General features: G+C 43.8%; 1 protein-coding gene across 2 annotated transcripts in view; it reads right to left on the bottom strand.

Moving 5' to 3' along the window:
* Positions 1–21,091, bottom strand: part of LOC138642515 (enoyl-CoA delta isomerase 2-like) — a 71,443-nt gene that overhangs the window by 30,496 nt on the left and 19,856 nt on the right. For both annotated transcript variants that reach the window (XM_069730718.1, XM_069730719.1), the window contains exons 4-5: positions 19,841–20,023; positions 12,205–12,274 (exon numbers count right to left, since the gene is read on the bottom strand). In XM_069730718.1, the coding sequence (XP_069586819.1) occupies positions 12,205–12,274; positions 19,841–20,023 (253 nt within the window). The remainder of the gene's footprint in view (positions 1–12,204; positions 12,275–19,840; positions 20,024–21,091) is intronic.

Here is a 21,091-nt window from a genome sequence, read left to right as displayed (position 1 = left end):
TTTGCATATTATGGTGGAAAATAAGTATTTGGTCAGAAACAAAATTTAATCTCAATACTTTGTAATATATCCTTTGTAGGCAATGACAGAGGTCAAACGTTTTCTGTAAGTCTTCACAAGGTTGCCACACACTATTGTTGGTATGTTGGCCCATTCCTCCATGCAGATCTCCTCTAGAGCAGTGATGTTTTTGGCTTTTCGCTTGGCAACACGGACTTTCAACTCCCTCCAAAGGTTTTCTATAGGGTTGAGATCTGGAGACTGGCTAGGCCACTCCAGGACCTTGAAATGCTTCTTACGAAGCCACTCCTTTGTTGCCCTGGCGGTGTGCTTTGGATCATTGTCATGTTGGAAGACCCAGCCACGTTTCATCTTCAATGCCCTTGCTGATGGAAGGAGGTTTGCACTCAAAATCTCACGATACATGGCCCCATTCATTCTTTCATGTACCCGGATCAGTCGTCCTGGCCCCTTTGCAGAGAAACAGCCCCAAAGCATGATGTTTCCACCACCATGCTTTACAGTAGGTATGGTGTTTGATGGATGCAACTCAGTATTCTTTTTCCTCCAAACACGACAAGTTGTGTTTCTACCAAAGAGTTCCAGTTTGGTTTCATCAGACCATAGGACATTCTCCCAAAACTCCTCTGGATCATCCAAATGCTCTCTAGCAAACTTCAGACGGGCCCGGACATGTACTGGCTTAAGCAGTGGGACACGTCTGGCACTGCAGGATCTGAGTCCATGGTGGCGTAGTGTGTTACTTATGGTAGGCCTTGTTACATTGGTCCCATCTCTCTGCAGTTCATTCACTAGGTCCCCCCGCGTGGTTCTGGGATTTTTGCTCACCGTTCTTGTGATCATTCTGACCCCACGGGGTGGGATTTTGCATGGAGCCCCAGATCGAGGGAGATTATCAGTGATCTTGTATGTCTTCCATTTTCTAATTATTGCTCCCACTGTTGATTTCTTCACTCCAAGCTGGTTGGCTATTGCAGATTCAGTCTTCCCAGCCTGGTGCAGGGCTACAATTTTGTTTCTGGTGTCCTTTGACAGCTCTTTGGTCTTCACCATAGTGGAGTTTGGAGTCAGACTGTTTGAGGGTGTGCACAGGTGTCTTTTTATACTGATAACAAGTTTAAACAGGTGCCATTACTACAGGTAATGAGTGGAGGAAAGAGGAGACTCTTAAAGAAGAAGTTACAGGTCTGTGAGAGCCAGAAATCTTGATTGTTTGTTTCTGACCAAATACTTATTTTCCACCATAATATGCAAATAAAATGTTAAAAAAACAGAATGTGATTTTCTGGAATTTTTTTTCTCAGTTTGTCTCCCATAGTTGAGGTCTACCTATGATGTAAATTACAGACGCCTCTCATCTTTTTAAGTGGTGGAACTTGCACTATTGCTGACTGACTAAATACTTTTTTGCCCCACTGTATGTATATGTGTGTTAATAAATATATATATATATATATATATATATATATATATATATATATATATATATACATATATACACACATACATATACACACACATATACATACATATAGACACACATACATATATATATATGTATATATATATACATACATATATATATATATATATACGTGTGTGTATACGTGTGTGTGTGTATATATGTATATATATATATATATATATATATATATATATATATATATATATATATATATATATAATTCAAAGAAGCTTTATTGGCAGGACCAAATACACATCAGTTTTGCCAAAGCAAGTGTATAAAGGCAATAGGGATAGGGACTGTGGGGATGTTGGGTAGGAGCTGTAGGGGAGGTGGATGGGGCAGGTCCATTGTGGGGGCTATAGTCCATGGCATAGGGGAGGTGGATGGGGCAGGTCCATTGTGGGGGTTATAGTCCATGGCATAGGGGAGGTGGATGGGGCAGATCCATTGTGGGGGCTATAGTCCATGGCATAGGGGAGGTGGATGGGGGCAGATCCAGGGTGGGGGCTATAGTCCATGGCATAGGGGAGGTGGATGGGGCAGATCCATTGTGGGGGGCTATAGTCCATGGCATCATAGTTCTCTTTCTCGCAGTCTATGACATTCGCTCACATACCGCGCTGCTATCTCCACTGCTCTCTCTTCTTCTCCCAGCAGGATATAAGTTTTCTCTTCCTCCTTCATGGTGATGAAGTCTGGGAAGAGATGTGAGAGTCTCCTGAAGTGAGTGTCCCTCATTGCTGAGTATTTGGAGCAGTGTAGCAGGAAGTGGGTTTCGTCCTCTATGGCCTCCTGGTCACAGTGTTGGCACAGTCTTTCCTCCCTGGGCTTGTAGCTCTGCCTGTGTCGGCCACATTCGATGGCCAGACTGTGGGCACTGAGTCTATATCGGCTCAGGATCTGGCGGTCTCTGGGGTCCGGGAGTTTCTCCAGATATGGGGCCAGTCTGTAGTCTCTCTGTAGGCTCCGGTACATGGTCAGTTTCTGTGAGCTGATGATATTCTTCCAGTCACTGACATACCTCTCCTGGCCTTCATCTGCCATCTTCCTAATTCTGGCTTTTGTCAGGTTGTTGTGATTGGTGTTCTGGTCCGGTTGGGTTTGGCTGGGCTGTTCCGAGGGTTCTGGTTTTTCTGTTTCACCTACATGTATCATGGCTTTATGGTGATGGGAGCTTGGATTGCTCCTATGCAGGTGAGCCCGGAATGACAGTGCCCTCTTTAGAACTGTTAGGTGTAGAGGGAATCTGCCCAGCTCGGCCCGACAAGCACTGTTGGAGGTGCTCCGATGGACCTGGAGAAGGTGCTTGCAGAATTCCAGGTGGAATATTTCTGTTGGGCTGGAATCCCACTTTGACCAGTCTGGGTAGGTGTGAGGACCCCAGACTTCGCTGCCATACAGGATGATTGGGGCGATGATGGAGTCGAAGATTTTTAGCCAGACCCTCACTGGTGGCTTCAGATGGTAGAGTGTCCTTCGGATGCCATAGAAGGTTTTGCAGGCCTTGTCTTTCAGGGTCTCTATGGCTTGTTTGAAGCTCCCTGACCGGTGAATCTCTAGGCCCAGGTAGGTATATTTGTCAGTTCCTGTGAGGTCGCAGTTGTTGAGGACGAATGGTGGGTGTTGGTCTGATCTTCTCTTTCTCCTCTGGAACACCATGGTGTTGGTTTTCTTTAGGTTGACCGGTAGAGCCCAGGTGGAGCTGAATTTCTCTAGGATTTTCAGGTTGTCCTGGAGGCCTTTCTCGGTTGGTGACAGCAGCAGCAGGTCATCTGCGTACAGCAGGAATTTCACCTGGGCGTCGTGGAGGGTGAGTCCTGGAGCTGAGGAGGATTCCAGGGCGGTAGCCAGCTCGTTGATGTAGATGTTGAAGAGCGTTGGACTTAGGCTGCAGCCTTGTCTGACTCCGCGGCTCTGCTGGAAATAAGCCGTTCTTTTGCCGTTCACACTCACGCTGCAGCGGTTCTCGGTGTAGGAGCTTTTGATGACATCGTAGGTCTTTCCTCCTATTCCACTCTCCAGCAGTTTCAGGAATAAGCCCGGGTGCCACACTGAATCAAAGGCCTTTTTAAAGTCCACAAAGCAGGCGTATATCTTCCCATTCTTTGTATTGTAGACGTGTTTCTGAATGAGGCTGTGCAGAGTATAGATGTGGTCAGTGGTGCGGTGGTTCGGCATGAACCCTGCTTGGCTCTTGCTGAGGACGTTGTGCTCGGTGAGGATCCTCTTGTTCAGGATACTGTTGAACAGTTTTCCCAGGTTGCTGCTGACGCATATGCCTCTGTAGTTGGCTGGGTCATACCTGTCCCCACTCTTGTGGATGGGTGTGATGAGGCCTTGGTTCCAGGTACGAGGGAAGTAGTCGGCACTCAGTACAATATTTAAGAGTTTAACCATTGTGTATATGTATGTATATATATATATATATATATATATATATATATATATATATATATATATATATATATATATATATATATATATATATATATATATATATCAAAGAATAACAAAAAAAAAGTTTGGCATTGCCTTTATTGTACTGACAAAGAGAATCATATTGCCAGGTCATTTTTATTATACAATTGTGTAAAAACAATCCCTCTAACCCCCCACCCTCGAAAAAAAAAAAATCATCAGAGTTGCATTTTTTTTTTTCTTTTTACTGAAAGTTCCCAGCACTTGGAATTTCTTTCCCATTTCCCAGTAACCCACGTTGTAAAATGAATAGTGTAATTCTATGAAAACGTATAAATTGGCCACATTGGGAAGGGTTTAACCTATTGCCAGGGGCGTAATGTTCGTGTTCGCAGGGGGTGCAACTGTGACCAGGCCTGAGAAAGATGGGGCACATCAAAGCTGGTGCCAATTTCACCTGGTAGGATGTCCACCAGCTCCCTGCAACTGCAATACATCAGCATACATTGGCTTGCCCGTAACAGGCGACATGGTAATGATGTTATGTGCCGCCTATGCCGTCACACCAAAATAAACTACTAACTGCGCCAGCTATAGAGGAGTATGTCGCACACTGTGGAATTGGGGGAAGGTAATTTGTTTCTTTTTAAAATATGATGGAGAAGTACGGAAGGGGGCATTATTAATGGAAGATGCCCAGGAGAGAGGACACTATATATGAAGGAGCCCAGGATGGAGGACCTTTTTTAAATAAAGGGTTCAGAACAGGGGACATTATTACACGATGGGGAACATTATACCAGGAAGGGGCCAAAATGGGGGAATTGTTATAGAATGGGTGAAAGGGCATTACTACTGGAAGGGGCCATCATTGAGCCTCTATTACAGGATGAGGGACATTACTCCTGTAAGGGCCTCAGGATGGGTGACATTATTCCTAGAAGAGGCAAACGACGGCGGAGATTATTACAGGAAGGAGCCATGACAGGGGACATTATTGTATTGGGGGGGGGGGAGAAGGCAGCACGCATGTCTTTAGACAAACAGAGAAATGAGTGCAAGGAATCAATGAATATACTTGATAAAACATTTTTTATAAAGTTTTTAAAAAATGTATAAAGTATTTAAAAGGGAATAGTAAGACACAGGATATTCAAGGATGGAGAGCAGGACAGTGGAAAAACAAACATGATACATGTGTACAATTGATATAAACTACCAGCAAGCAAAAAAGAAAAGGGCACACAGCAACAAGTGACAGCAAAAAGTACAGCCAAGAAGCAACGAAGAGTGGTGGTGGTGGGAGACTCACTACTGAGAGGCACAGAAGCAGCCATCTGCAGACCGGACATAACTGCAAGAGAAGTATGCTGCCTTCCAGGTGCGATGATCAAGGATGTGACCGATAGGATACCAAAGCTCTTCAGCTCCAAGGACGTCCACCCATTTCTTCTGATACATGTTGGCACCAATGACACGGCAAGGAAGGACCTACCGACAATCTGCAAGGACTTTGAAGAGTTGGGGAAGAAAGTAAAGGAACTGGATGCACAGGTAGTTTTTTCTTCTATCCTTCCAGTAGACGGGCATGGCACCAGGAGATGGAACAGGATCCTTGATGCAAACAACTGGCTAAGACGATGGTGCAGACAACAAGGATTTGGATTCCTGGACCACGGTGTGAATTATTGGTATGATGGACTCCTCGCCAGAGACGGACTACACCTCAACAAACTGGGAAACACACATTCGCCAGAAGACTCGCTACACTCATCAGGAGGGCGTTAAACTAGAAGAAGAGGTGACGGGAAGAAAAACATTAGACTCGAACAAAGACGACCCAGGAAAACATACTCTGAAGGGAGGTAAGAACATTTCTAAAACAATCCACAGTGAGGAGATTGGAACAAAACAAAATCCTCTAAACTGCATGCTCGCAAACGCCAGAAGCCTGACAAACAAGATGGAAGAACTAGAAGCAGAAATATCTACAGGTAACTTTGACATAGTGGGAATAACCGAGACATGGTTAGATGAAAGCTATGACTGGGCAGTTAACTTACAGGGTTACAGTCTGTTTAGAAAGGATCGTAAAAATCGGAGAGGAGGAGGGGTTTGTCTCTATGTAAAGTCTTGTCTAAAGTCCACTTTAAGGGAGGATATTAGCAAAGGGAATGAGGATGTCGAGTCCATATGGGTTGAAATTCATGGAGGGAAAAATGGTAACAAAATTCTCATTGGGGTCTGTTACAAACCCCCAAATATAACAGAAAGCATGGAAAGTCTACTTCTAAAGCAGATAGATGAAGCTGCAACCCATAATGAGGTCCTGGTTATGGGGGACTTTAACTACCCGGATATTAACTGGGAAACAGAAACCTGTGAAACCCATAAAGGCAACAGGTTTCTGCTAATAACCAAGAAAAATTATCTTTCACAATTGGTGCAGAATCCAACCAGAGGAGCAGCACTTTTAGACCTAATACTATCTAATAGACCTGACAGAATAACAAATCTGCAGGTGGTCGGGCATCTAGGAAATAGCGACCACAATATTGTACAGTTTCACCTGTCTTTCACTAGGGGGACTTGTCAGGGAGTCACAAAAACATTGAACTTTAGGAAGGCAAAGTTTGAACAGCTTAGAGATGCCCTTAATCTGGTAGACTGGGACAATATCCTCAGAAATAAGAATACAGATAATAAATGGGAAATGTTTAAGAACATCCTAAATAGGCAGTGTAAGCGGTTTATACCTTGTGGGAATAAAAGGACTAGAAATAGGAAAAACCCAATGTGGCTAAACAAAGAAGTAAGACAGGCAATTAACAGTAAAAAGAAAGCATTTGCACTACTAAAGCAGGATGGCACCATTGAAGCTCTAAAAAACTATAGGGAGAAAAATACTTTATCTAAAAAACTAATTAAAGCTGCCAAAAAGGAAACAGAGAAGCACATTGCTAAGGAGAGTAAAACTAATCCCAAACTGTTCTTCAACTATATCAATAGTAAAAGAATAAAAACTGAAAATGTAGGCCCCTTAAAAAATAGTGAGGAAAGAATGGTTGTAGATGACGAGGAAAAAGCTAACATATTAAACACCTTCTTCTCCACGGTATTCACGGTGGAAAATGAAATGCTAGGTGAAATCCCAAGAAACAATGAAAACCCTATATTAAGGGTCACCAATCTAACCCAAGAAGAGGTGCGAAACCGGCTAAATAAGATTAAAATAGATAAATCTCCGGGTCCGGATGGCATACACCCACGAGTACTAAGAGAACTAAGTAATGTAATAGATAAACCATTATTTCTTATTTTTAGTGACTCTATAGCGACAGGGTCTGTTCCGCAGGACTGGCGCATAGCAAATGTGGTGCCAATATTCAAAAAGGGCTCTAAAAGTGAACCTGGAAATTATAGGCCAGTAAGTCTAACCTCTATTGTTGGTAAAATATTTGAAGGGTTTCTGAGGGATGTTATTCTGGATTATCTCAATGAGAATAACTGTTTAACTCCATATCAGCATGGGTTTATGAGAAATCGCTCCTGTCAAACCAATCTAATCAGTTTTTATGAAGAGGTAAGCTATAGGCTGGACCACGGTGAGTCATTGGACGTGGTATATCTCGATTTTTCCAAAGCGTTTGATACCGTGCCGCACAAGAGGTTGGTACACAAAATGAGAATGCTTGGTCTGGGGGAAAATGTGTGTAAATGGGTTAGTAACTGGCTTAGTGATAGAAAGCAGAGGGTGGTTATAAATGGTATAGTCTCTAACTGGGTCGCTGTGACCAGTGGGGTACCGCAGGGGTCAGTATTGGGACCTGTTCTCTTCAACATATTCATTAATGATCTGGTAGAAGGTTTACACAGTAAAATATCGATATTTGCAGATGATACAAAACTATGTAAAGCAGTTAATACAAGAGAAGATAGTATTCTGCTACAGATGGATCTGGATAAGTTGGAAACTTGGGCTGAAAGGTGGCAGATGAGGTTTAACAATGATAAATGTAAGGTTATACACATGGGAAGAGGGAATCAATATCACCATTACACACTGAACGGGAAACCACTGGGTAAATCTGACAGGGAGAAGGACTTGGGGATCCTAGTTAATGATAAACTTACCTGGAGCAGCCAGTGCCAGGCAGCAGCTGCCAAGGCAAACAGGATCATGGGGTGCATTAAAAGAGGTCTGGATACACATGATGAGAGCATTATACTGCCTCTGTACAAATCCCTAGTTAGACCGCACATGGAGTACTGTGTCCAGTTTTGGGCACCGGTGCTCAGGAAGGATATAATGGAACTAGAGAGAGTACAAAGGAGGGCAACAAAATTAATAAAGGGGATGGGAGAACTACAATACCCAGATAGATTAGCGAAATTAGGATTATTTAGTCTAGAAAAAAGACGAATGAGGGGCGATCTAATAACCATGTATAAGTATATAAGGGGACAATACAAATATCTCGCTGAGGATCTGTTTATACCAAGGAAGGTGACGGGCACAAGGGGGCATTCTTTGCGTCTGGAGGAGAGAAGGTTTTTCCACCAACATAGAAGAGGATTCTTTACTGTTAGGGCAGTGAGAATCTGGAATTGCTTGCCTGAGGAGGTGGTGATGGCGAACTCAGTCGAGGGGTTCAAGAGAGGCCTGGATGTCTTCCTGGAGCAGAACAATATTGTATCATACAATTATTAGGTTCTGTAGAAGGACGTAGATCTGGGTATTTATTATGATGGAATATAGGCTGAACTGGATGGACAAATGTCTTTTTTCGGCCTTACTAACTATGTTACTATGTTACCAAGAACCATGCATGCGTATATCATAATACAAAATCAAGTACAAAGTGATAAGCAAGTATGGTGATCAGAAAGTCAGAATATCAAACACAAGGGGTGCATAACTATATAAAATAAACCTGACCGCAATTTCACAACCGGATACAAATTGGCATGAAGTAAAACAAGTAAATCAGAGTTAGTGCAAAAAATATAGCTTTGTCAAGCTAGGTAAGAAACGCACATCGGGTGTGGTTCTGTCTGGCGAGTCCTCCCTCTGCTACGGTATTCATACATTATGTTCTCTATGGAAGTTACGTTTTCAAATTCCATTACGGCCATGCTGTACAGCTTTGAATATCCTGTGTCTTACTATTCCTTATTAAATACTTTTTTAACTACCGTATTTTTCGCTTTATAAGATGCACTTTTTTTATAATCCCCAAAATTAGGGGGAAAACGGAGGTGCGTCTTCTAAACCGAACACTGTTCTTACCGATGCTGTGGTGGGCCCGAAGCTGAGGGTGTTGCAGTGGTGGTGTGGCAGTCCTGCAGTGTTGGCGGCATACGGCGGGCCGCCAATCTTCTTCCGGGGTTCGGTTTCTCAGTCGGCGCAGATGGAGGAAAGCAGCGCCTGTCTCTACGCGATGTCTCCAGGATAATGGCAGAGCTCTCGGCCCGGCCTCGATGACGTCACCGCTGGTCAATGATGCTGCGCTCGCAGCAGTTCATTCACCAGTGGTTTTCAGCCTGGACGGTCGCATCTTGGCACCGTCCAGGTTGAAAACGGTTTCTCCTCCAGACATGGATTACGGCGTGGGACAGAACGACGGACAGGTATGGTATATTGTTGTTTTTTATTTTACTTTTATTACAGGAGATTGAGGGCTTTGGTGGAATTAGGCGAGGTCGTAAGTATGGTTTAATTAAGATTAATAAAGGAGTCTGTCATTTTTTCAATTAAAGGACTATTCTGGCTGTGTCTTTCTTTACCATATAACTATAGGATTATAGACACTTCTCCATTACTAAGCCTGACAATACAAAGGTGACATCAACCCCACAAACATGAACCTCACTTGCCGCTACAGGGCAAAGCACCAGAGTTGGCACATCAAACAGATGCGCCTTTTCTGGGCAGCTGCGGGCTGATATTTTTAGGCTGGGGGGACAAATATCCATGGCTCGTTACCAGCCCGAGAATACCAGCCCCCAACTGTGAGCTTTAGCAAGGCTGGTTGGGGGACCCCACACCTTTTTTAAAAATTATTTATTTAAATAATTAAAAATAAGGCATGGGACCCCTCTATTCTTGATAACCAACCTTGCTGAAGCTGACAGTTGCAGCCCCACAGCTGTAAATTTTGCATGGCTGGTTATAGAAAATACGGGGGAACCCACACCAGGTTTTTCAATTATTTAGTTATATCGCAGGTGGCGGGTGAGGAATATCCCCATCTCCTGTTGTCACTGTTATTAGCGGCAGCAGGTGTAGGTTGATGGGAGTAATAGTCCAAAAAGCCCCCACCTGCTGTAATTGTTCTGACTTGAATATAACTCATCATTCTCCTCTGCACGCGTCGATTGCTGGCAGAGCAGGGGAGAATGATGAGAGCCATCTTCAGCACTTGGCGTCGGTTAACGGCACTTACTTAGCACTTATTCTCCGGCGCCGATGCTTGTTATGACATCATGTGTGTTCTCCATGTGCACGCGTGCGGGACGTTTTGCTGCCTGTGCCGACGGTAAAAAAAGGACATGTCTACGTGTGGGGCACACGGTTCTTTGAAACACACTGACATGTGTACAGACCCATTCATTTGAATTGGTCTACGTGTATCAGTGTCTCCGGTACGAAGGTACGGATGTGTGAAAGAGGCCTAAAGCTGAGGAGGGAAAGAGGAGCAATTCTCCTCCTCCTCCTCCATTGCAGGGATGGATAGTGATCGGTGGAGGGAACTGTTGCTGAGCTGCCTCCACCAATCACATATCTGTCTCTGCACACTGCGGAACTCACAAGTCCGAGATCCTTTTAGGAAAGGTGAGCAAACAACCTCCATCATCCTTAAGAATATACTGTATCAATGAGTATATTCTGAAGAATGATGGGGGTTCCAGCCATATTTAATGTAAATATACACTGTAGTGTGGTGTTCAAAGTGTTTATTGCAAATGTGACTACTACCTCCTTCATCTTTCAGAATACAACCATGTATACAGTAAGTGGGTATATTCCTGAGGATGGGGGTGGTGGTAATCACAATACACGGTACTGCAGGCACTGTAATGTAATTCACAGGTCCCCCATAACAGAGCGTCATCCACAGATCATGTTTTTTAGTTTACTAATTTTGTGCACACTATTTGGCTCAAAATATTTTTGTTCTCATTTTCCTCTCTAAAATCTAGGTGCGTCTTATAATCAGGTGCATCTCAAAAATACGGTATATTCAATAAAAAAATAAATCATTTTTTGTCACAGCTATAGCTCACCTTATCATTGCAGCCAATCACTGAGCTCAGTGGCTCATTCCCTCATTCCATCTACATCAGCAAACCCACTGAGTTCAGTGATTGACTGCAGACGTGATGTGCATCCTGTCAACACAACGTCACCATTTCAGCCAAAATACAGGGACTGGAGTGGCGGTAGTTGGTCAGATGCAGGAGCGGGTGGGGGGAGAAGAGCATTATTTGGCTTTGTTATTTCACATTTTGGGAATGGTTTGTGGTCTACTTTCCTAGGAGTGGAAAATCCCTTTAACTTCATTCTACATGTCATAAAAGTGGTTGTCCACTACTAGCAAACCCCTTCTTAAACTAAATGTTTGGCCCCCGATAAAATAAAGCCTACACTCTCCTCCCGTGCCGGCTCAGTTCCAGCGGTGTCGGCACTTGCAGTCCCGGGGATGTGATGCGGTGGAATGACATGTGATGCCCGACACCCAATCAGCGCTGGCATCACTGTCTCCAAATTCGGACAAACTGAATATGAAGAGGAAGTCTGGGCTGCAGCTGATCCCTGGGGGAGGGGCGGTCAGACTAGAATGCTGGCGCTGCTGTAGCTGATGTTGCCCAGAGAATAATAAACCAAAAGGTGATAAAACCTTCTGAATAAGTAAACAACAGCACACAGCCAAACATGTGACAAATAGTTGATATCTGTATTCTAACCTCTACCTCATGCAGTGCTCAGATTACATAGCAAAAACCTGCTGACAGGTTCCCCTTAAGACATTTAACAGATTTATGGAGATCACAAAGGCATTATCACTTTGTAGACTAAATATGTTAACATACTGTGAGAAGAGAACACAGTTGTCTTTTCTACCTTTTATTCAAGGTGCCAGCCATTTTTTTTAAAGAAAGATTAGATCATAATGAAAAAAAGAAATAGGTGTACTTGATTGAACTAACAATCAACACTTTTTGATAATTGATAAAATGTAGGTTACCAAACTAATGTGTTAAATCAGTATATTAATATTCAGGGATGATCATACCAGTCAATACAGTAATAACGGAGTCATCTTTGGCAGCCTCATCTAATGCCAGACCAATCTCTCTGTACATCTAATAAAGAAAAACTGAAGTCAATAAAATGTCAAAGCTACAATATTAAAGCAATTATGAAAGATTAAATTAGATAATGGAAATGGGTATTGCCAAAATAAAACCAAGGGTATGTTCACACAATTATGTCTATTTTTCCCACATGAAAAACGCAGGCTACGGACAAAAAAAACAACATAAATCACTTGCGTTTTTTGAGGATAAACCAATGTCATTTTAATTTGGAAAAACTGTAGTAAAAGTGATATAAAAAAAGGACATTCTGGCCAAAACTCGTTAAAACAATTTCGACAATACTGGTGTAAACTGCTATGAAAAGTTGTGCAAAAATTTTACAACTGCGTTCATGCCAGTTCTTCCCAGCCACAGCTCCACCAGTATGAGACAGGCTGAGGGCACAGTAGGAGCATGCAGGGCCGGTTTTAGACAAAGTGGGGCCCTAGGCAAAAATTTTAAGTGGGGCCCCAAATGCTAACATTGTAAAAATCACACAAACATTTATGTTACATTACATGAGCAGGATGAGGATACAGTTGGTGGAGGGGCCTGGAGCCAGTGCTCACACTGTGGCCCCCATATTTAGGGGCCTTATGTAGGCCAACAGGTCTGCCACTATTAGCTGTATGCAGGGGCGTTGCTAGGGTCAGAAAAAATTGAGGGCCCAAGCCCCAAGACAAAGAGTTGCCCCCAACCCCCTCTTAAAAAAAAAAAAAAAATAACACCACAGATAATACAGTGATAACTCTCTGAGTACAGATAATTTAGTAGATGTCACCTGGAGTCCTATGTAACACCACAGATAGTCTTAAGGTACCTTCACACTGAGCAACTTTACAACGAGAACGACAGCGATCCGTGACGTTGCAGCGTCCTGGATAGCGATCTCGTTGTGTTTGACACGCAGCAGCGATCAGGATCCCGCTGTGACATCGCTGGTCGTTGCTGAAAGTCTGGAACTTTATTTGGTCGTCAGGTTGGCGTGATTCGTCATGTTTGACAGCAAAAGCAACGATGCCTGCAATGTTTCTTCATGGAGCGAACAACCAGCGAGAACGGTAAGTACGTCACTGGATCGCTCCTGCATCGTTCTGCTGTTGCCGTGTTTGACGTCTCCTAGCGACCTAAACAGCGACGCTGCAGCGATCGGCTCGTTGTCTATATCGCTGCAGCGTCGGTAAATGTGACGGTACCTTAATTCTGAAACGCTATGTCTATGTTGACATGCAGCATTTTTTTCAGTAGCCAAAACCTTTTCTATTAGCAGTAAAAATCTTATGTTCAAAACACCTGCTTTCCAGCTTGTTTTGTGGTGTTCTTCACTTTTTTCAGCTTTTTTTTTGGAGTGAGGATGTTTGCTGTGTCTACAGTATGTTTAAGACCACATTCATACGATCAGTATTTGGTCAGTATTTCACATCAGTATGTGTAAGCCAAAACCAGGAGGGTGATAAATACAGAAGTGGTGACGTGTTTCTCAGGGTATGTGCACACGCTGCGGATTTTGCTGCGGATCTGCAGCAGTTTTCCAGGCGTTGTACAGCATCATGTAAACGTATGGAAAACAAAATCCGCCATACAGATGCTGCGGAAAATACCACGCAGAAACGCTGCGTTGTATTTTCTGCAGCATGTCAATTCTTTGTGCAGATTCCTCAGCGTTTTACACCTGCTCCATAATAGGAATGGTGTAAAAACGCTGTTGAACACCACACAAAAACCGCGGTAATTCCGCCGTAAATGTGCAGGTAAAACGCAGGGCGTTTTACCTGCAGATTTTTAGGAATCTGCGTGGAAAAATCCACGGCAGATTCCGCAACGTGTGCACATAGCCTCATTGTTCCACTGCTGTTTCTGCATTACAAATACTGATGTGAAATACTGAACATGTGAACGAGACTTAATAGTTTAATTCACCAAAACCACTTAAAAAATTGCAGTGAAAAATGCCATTGCAATATCTGCAGCTTTTTTATTCTTTCATTGCTTTCTACAGGTGAAAACACACTGAAAGAAGTGACACGCTACAGATTTAAAAAGCGCTACAGGTCTGGAATCCAGTCAGAAAACAAACAAGCGCCTGCAGGAGATTTCGGAAATCTCCTATGTTTTGCTGGCACTTTGAAAATCAGCTTTTCGCCATGTTCATATGCAGAATTTTCGCAGCTTTTTCTTCTGCAAATAAGAAGTCTACAGCATTTTACAGCACAAGCAAAAACTGAAGATTTTCAGAAATCTCCTGCACATCCTTTTAGCAATTTTTTTCACCCGTAGAAAGCAATGAAAGCAATGAAAAAGTTTAAAAAATGTTGCAAATGTTGCAACGTTGTTTTTCACTGCGTTTTTGGTGAATAAAACTAACTTTATTAAACATGTACTGTAGACAAAATGCATACTGTAAAAAACAAACGGCAAAAGCTCTAAGGGTGTGTGCCCACAATCAGTAAACGCTGCGGGTCGGCTGCTGTGTACTTGTATAGCATCCAACCCGCAGCGGCCAGATGTTACAGAATAGTGGATGGCATTTCAAAAACTTCCATCTCTACTATGCGTGCACTGACTCCTGCACCTCACCTGCGGAGACGGACATGCGGCACGTCTCTCCAGACCCCGGCATGCCAATTTATCTGGTGTAGACGCGAGTCTCCACAAGAGAAATCTCACCCGTGCAATGTATAGGATGCGGTGATTCCGCACGGTTCAATGAACACATCCGGAATCACCTGTGTTCAAAACATGGCAGCACTTTGGACGCAGCACATATCCGCTGCATCCAAAGGGCTGCCATTTCCGGATCCTCTGCACATACCCTAAAAAAATGGGTGCTTTGAAAGCAGTGTTTTTACTGCCAAGAGAGCAGGTTTTGGCTGCAAAAAAAAAAAAATGCACCAAAAACGCCGATTCCTATGCACACCTGTACTATATATGTGTACGGTTTACCCTTATTATTTCACGTGGGAATTCATTTATTTCTATATAATAAATACCCTGATTCTGCAGACAATATTCCTGTCTTGTGTCATCCAGACAGTAGTGACAGGAGGTCGCCCTGTCAGATTAAAAGCAGTGATTTAGTGACTGGTCAGAGCCAATGCTGATGGCTGCTGTATGTGACTGTGAAACCTGATCCTACAGCAATCAGCACAGAGCTCCGGAACCACAGTGAGTAAATTCACTGCACTGAGGGGGGTCTCAAGGGGAGTTTGGGAGAGACGCTCTGGGACTACAGAGCAATGCACAGCATTATTCACTGCTGTACACCCTATGGGCACTTCATACAGGGGTTGCAGATGCAGGGGGCCCCCTTTGTTGGTGGGGGCCCCAGGCGTCTGTCTGGTCTACCTGTGCCAAGCGCCCTGGGAGCATGACGTCACAGCTTGTTTAATTCTGTATGCCAGAAATCTTAGTCCAATAGGACTGGAGTAAGATTTCTGGCATGGCACACACCACTCGGTAAGACGCTCCATATTCATAAAGAGGCGTGTACCTCTTCATTAATCAGCATCTAACTCCATCATGCCCCTTATCAACACCGGTGAGAAAACTCGACAGTTTTGATAAGAGATGAGTGAATATCGTCAGCTCCCTCCTTATTCAGCAAGGGAACCCGGATAATCCGGAGCGCTCCCGATAATCAGCTGTTCCGAGCCGCAGCTGCATGTGCTGCAGCTGTGTGACACATGCAGCTGCGGCTCGGAAAAACTGATCATCGTGGGCGCTTTGGATTATCCGGGTTCCCGATGCAGCTTCCTCAGTAAGCGATATAGCTTGCCGAATAAGGAAGGAGCCGACAATGTTCACTCATCTCCAGTCTTGATGAATTAGGAACAGTGTTTTTTTTTTGTTTTTGTTTTTTTTATAAAAAGCACATTCCACAGGTTTAAAAAAAAAAAAACACTGAAGAAGCGTTCAGAAACCTTATTCATTCAAAATGTGAAATGATGTATTTTTTCCCACATGTAAAAAATGCTATGTGTGAACAAGTCCTAATTATGGTACAATAAAATATCCTCAATGTGTTTCTGAAGAGTATTGTGTAAGGTCAGTACTACATTTGTATAGCCTAATCACTAAAGGGAGACCTGCCATGTTGAACATGCAATATGTAGGCAGCATGGTATTGAGAAGGAGATGCTAAAAAGACATATAAAGTTTTATGGTAAAACATTTAGTATGCTTTCCTCTCTAAGTGTCCATACAGAGATAGTGGTCAATCACAGATAAGACCACCACGGTCTGCTCGTGCATATTTTAAGTGCAGCATCTAAGTGTATTGCAATGAATTAGACCAGAACTGAACCAAAAGGGAACTGACGGTAACTGGATACATAGTCACCCTAAACAATGTTTGTTTTCACTCTTCCCCCCCATAGTTCTTAACTTCATTATTAACTCCCCTAATCCCTACACCTAATAGTGAACTGGCCATCTCTCCCTCCATCCATCTCACCTTCTCCTCAGATCTCTTCCTCAACATAAAATCCTGTGTCTCCAAACACATACAGCCACTTCATGCCCTCTCCAGCTCCCACCTACCAACACTTTCTTTGCTCCTTCTCACTGCCAGCGATATCTCTCCAAATCCTGGTCCTCGTCACCACATTCACACAGTAACTTCTACCTCCCATCCACGATCTATCACAAATTTCCACAACCTTTTAACCCAAGACTCATACGCCCAGCCCCTGCTTTTCCAGTCCCTGTAATAGGAGCACTATGGAATGCTCGCTCTGCCTGCAACAAACTTTCATTCATCCATGATCTTTTCATCAATAAAACCTTCCTTCCTTGACATTCCAGAAATCGGATTCAACCCCTCTGACACAGCAGGTCCAGCTGCACTGTCTTATGGGGGACTGTCTTTCCTCACACCCCCCATCCCCAGCAGCAAGAATGGAAGAAGAGTTGGTTTTATCCTGTCAGATAACTGCTCCTTGACCCAAATTCCATTACCACTCTCTGTTTCTCTCAATTCCTTTTAGGTGCACTCTGTACACATCGTCTCCCCCTCCAACTGGCTGTCATTTACCCCACCTCCTCCCCCAGGCCAGCCATCATTTTTTTTACCACTTCCCCACCTGACTACTTCATTTTCTTTCATCCCCACTATCATCATGTTTGACTTCAACATCCCCATTTACACTTACCACTCTGTTGTCTCTCAGCTTCCATCACTCACTTCCACATTCGGCCTTGCTCAAAAGTCTTCTGCACCACTCACAAAGACAGCCACACACTGGACCTCACCTTCGCCAGACTTTTTTCCCCCATCTAACTTCTTAACTCACTTCTCTCTCTCTCTGACCACAACCTACTCACAATTCTCTTCCCTCTCCTTTTCTGGTAAACAATCCTCACTCCACAAACTTGCAGGACTGAGGCGGGGTCCAGGGTTGCTCAGTGGAGATGGAAAAGAGCCCACTCCAACGAGCACTTCATCACATTCAAACAGTACCTCACCACTTTCAAGTTCACACTCACTGCAGCAAAACAAACATACTTCTCATATCTGCCCTGTCTCACAATCATAAACAGCTATTTAACACTTTCAATTCTCTCCTCCATCCTCCAGCACTTTCTCCCTCTCCTCTCAGCTGAAGACTTTGCCTCATTCCTCCTCCTCCTGGACCTGTCATCTGTCTTTGACACAGTCAACCATCCTCTTCTACTACAGATTCTCTCATTTCTTGGTATCACAGTGGCCCTATCTTGGATCCCGCATTACCAAACATTCAGCGTCTGCAACTCACACACCACCTTCTCACCTCTCCCCCATATGTCGGTGCCCCCCCCCCCTAAGGTCCAGACTCCTGCTCTTCTCCTTCTACACCTTCGGCCTGGGACAGCTCAAGAGTCCCACAGCTTTCGGTATCATTTCTATGCTGATGATAGACAGAACTACCTCTCTGGACCAGATATCAGCTTCTTACTAACCAGAATCCCACAATATCCGTTTGCTATTTCATCCTTCATCTCTGCTCGATTTCTAAAACTTAATATAGACAAAACAGAAATCATCTTCCCCCTCATCTCACGCAACCTCCCCAAAAGACCTATCTATCAAAGTCAATGGCTGCTCACTGTACACAGTCCGCAAGCTCACTGCCTCAGTGTAACCTTGAACTCTAATCTCCCCTTTAAACCACATATTCAAAAGCCCTTTCTTTCCACTTCCTGTCAACTGCAAGTCAAAAATAGCCGGATCCGTAAATTTCTAATTCAAGAATCTGCAAAAACAGTAGTACATGCCCTCATCACCTACCGCCTCGACAATTGAAACCTGCGGCGCTGTAGCCTCCCTTTTAAACACACTCACTGCCCTCCAATCTAACCTCAGCTCTGCTGCCTGACTAATCCACTTGTCCCCACTCTATTCTCCAGACTCTCCTCTCTGTTAATCCCTTCATTGGCTCCCCATTGCTCAGAAACTACAGTTCAAATCCTAAACCATGGCATTGAAAGCCATCCACAACCTTTCTCCTCCATACATCTGTAACCTAGTCTCCCGGTACTTACCTGGACACAACCTTCGATCCTCACAAGATCTCCTTCCCTCTTTTCTCTTCTTTCCACAATCACATACAAGATTTCTCATGTGCATCCCACTCTGGAACTCTCTACCCTAGTGGTGGGTAACTTCAGGCCTGTGGGCTGTTTACAGCCCTCAAAGACCCTTTATCTGACCTCCGAGCAGATTTCCGGGGACCGCAGTGCTTAGGCCGGCAGTTGTATTTTCACTGACAATAGCCCATTAACGTCTTCTTGCTCTGTGAGCACGTATACACAGTGTTCACTACTGAACGTTGAGGTACATGCAATGATCAATTAAGTCCTGACACCAGTGTTGTCGTCAGAACATATATTGGGGGCAGAGTTAGCGGGCAATTTGTACAGTTCCCGAAGGATGGTATACATATCTAAGTGGCCTTTGCAGAAGAAAAAAAAAAAGAAAAAGATTCCCCACCTCTGCTGTACTTCAACATATCAGAGTCTTGCCTACCATGGAAACCTTCAAAAGTAACCTGAAGACCTACCTCTTCCGCCAAACCTACAACCTGCAGCAGCCCTCATTCCACCATACTGCTGCACAACCAGCTCTACACTCACCTATTGTATCCTCACCAATCCCTTGTAGACTGTGGTACTTGTGGGCAGGGTCCTCTCTCCTTTCGTACCAGTCGGTGGCTTGTTATGTTCATGATTAGTGTACTTTTATTTTGTATACCCCTTTTCACATGTAAAGCGCCATGAAATAAACTGCGCAATACTAATGAAAAAATAAATCTGCTCAGCTCCTTCTGCCCTACAACAATGGTGACCATAGATAACACTTCAAGTTTAACAAGACTGGTTCCTTTATTTTTTAATGGGCCCGTGTAATACTTCCATTTTTCCTGCAGGGGAGTAGTAAGAAAAATATTAATTTACATAGTACTTAGGCCTCGATAACATCTCATCAAGTTGCAAGGACCCCTTATCCATGAAGTGTGTGATAAACCACAGCTCCTATACAGACAGCAAAAGGACAGCGTTTTTGATCACAAAGATTGAAAGTAAAGTGATTTTTACCTGTAGTGTGATGGCATTTTTCTTATCTGGTCTGTTCAGATATATTTTCGTTATATTGTCACCACTAACCACCTGCACTGTATCATATTTTTGAGCAGTGCTTGGTGAAGCAGAAGCTTTTGCAGGTGCTTCAGAAGAGATCAAATTGCTAACAAGTTCTACGTAGGATTTTCTAGCGTCATCCTGAAAATATATACAAACATAAAACAATAATGTCAGCATATAATGACAGTGTACTGAAGTATATAGCATCTACCTACTTTACGTATATCTGTGCATAGAGATCTCTGGATGACATGCATGGGTAGGCTGTGAGAGTAAAGTCCCATTTTCACCACCCCGCCACTACATGCTGACAGATGAGAGGTGATTTAATGGCATGTTTAGAGACAGTCAGACCCAAATTTGTTTTTCTTATAACTGTTAAAAATGTATAAAACTTACCGTATATACTCGAGTATAAGCCGACCCGAGTATAAGCCGACCCCCCTAATTTTGCCACAAAAAACTGGGAAAACTTATTGACTCGAGTATAAGCCTAGGGTGGAAATGCAGCATTTACCGGTGAATTTAAAAAATAAAAATAGATCATTATTTCCCCATAGCTGTGCCATATAGTGCTCTACACCGTTCATTATTTCCCCATAGCTGTGCCCCATATAGTGCTCTGCACCGTTCATTGTGCCCCATAGCTGTGCCATATACGGTGCTCTGCACCGTTCATTGTGCCCCATTGCTGTGCCATATACAGTGCTCTGCACCGTTCATTGTGCCCCATTGCTGTGCCATATACGGTGCTCTGCACCGTTCATTGTGCCCCATTGCTGTGCCATATAGAGTGCTCTGCACCGTTCATTGTGCCCCATTGCTGTGCCATATACGGTGCTCTGCACCGTTCATTGTGCCCCATTGCTGTGCCATATACGGTGCTCTGCACCGTTCATTGTGCCCCATTGCTGTGCCATATACGGTGCTCTGCACCGTTCATTGTGCCCCATTGCTGTGCCATATACAGTGCTCTGCACCGTTCATTGTGCCCCATTGCTGTGCCATATACGGTGCTCTGCACCGTTCATTGTGCCCCATTGCTGTGCCATATACGGTGCTCTGCACCGTTCATTGTGCCCCATTGCTGTGCCATATACAGTGCTCTGCACCGTTCATTGTGCCCCATTGCTGTGCCATATACGGTGCTCTGCACCGTTCATTGTGCCCCATTGCTGTGCCATATACGGTGCTCTGCACCGTTCA

This window comes from Ranitomeya imitator, chromosome 6 (assembly GCF_032444005.1).
Source record: "Ranitomeya imitator isolate aRanImi1 chromosome 6, aRanImi1.pri, whole genome shotgun sequence".
NCBI lineage: Eukaryota > Metazoa > Chordata > Amphibia > Anura > Dendrobatidae > Ranitomeya > Ranitomeya imitator.
The sequence above is the reverse complement of the archived record's forward strand: the minus strand, read 5'-3'. Positions and strand labels throughout refer to the sequence as shown.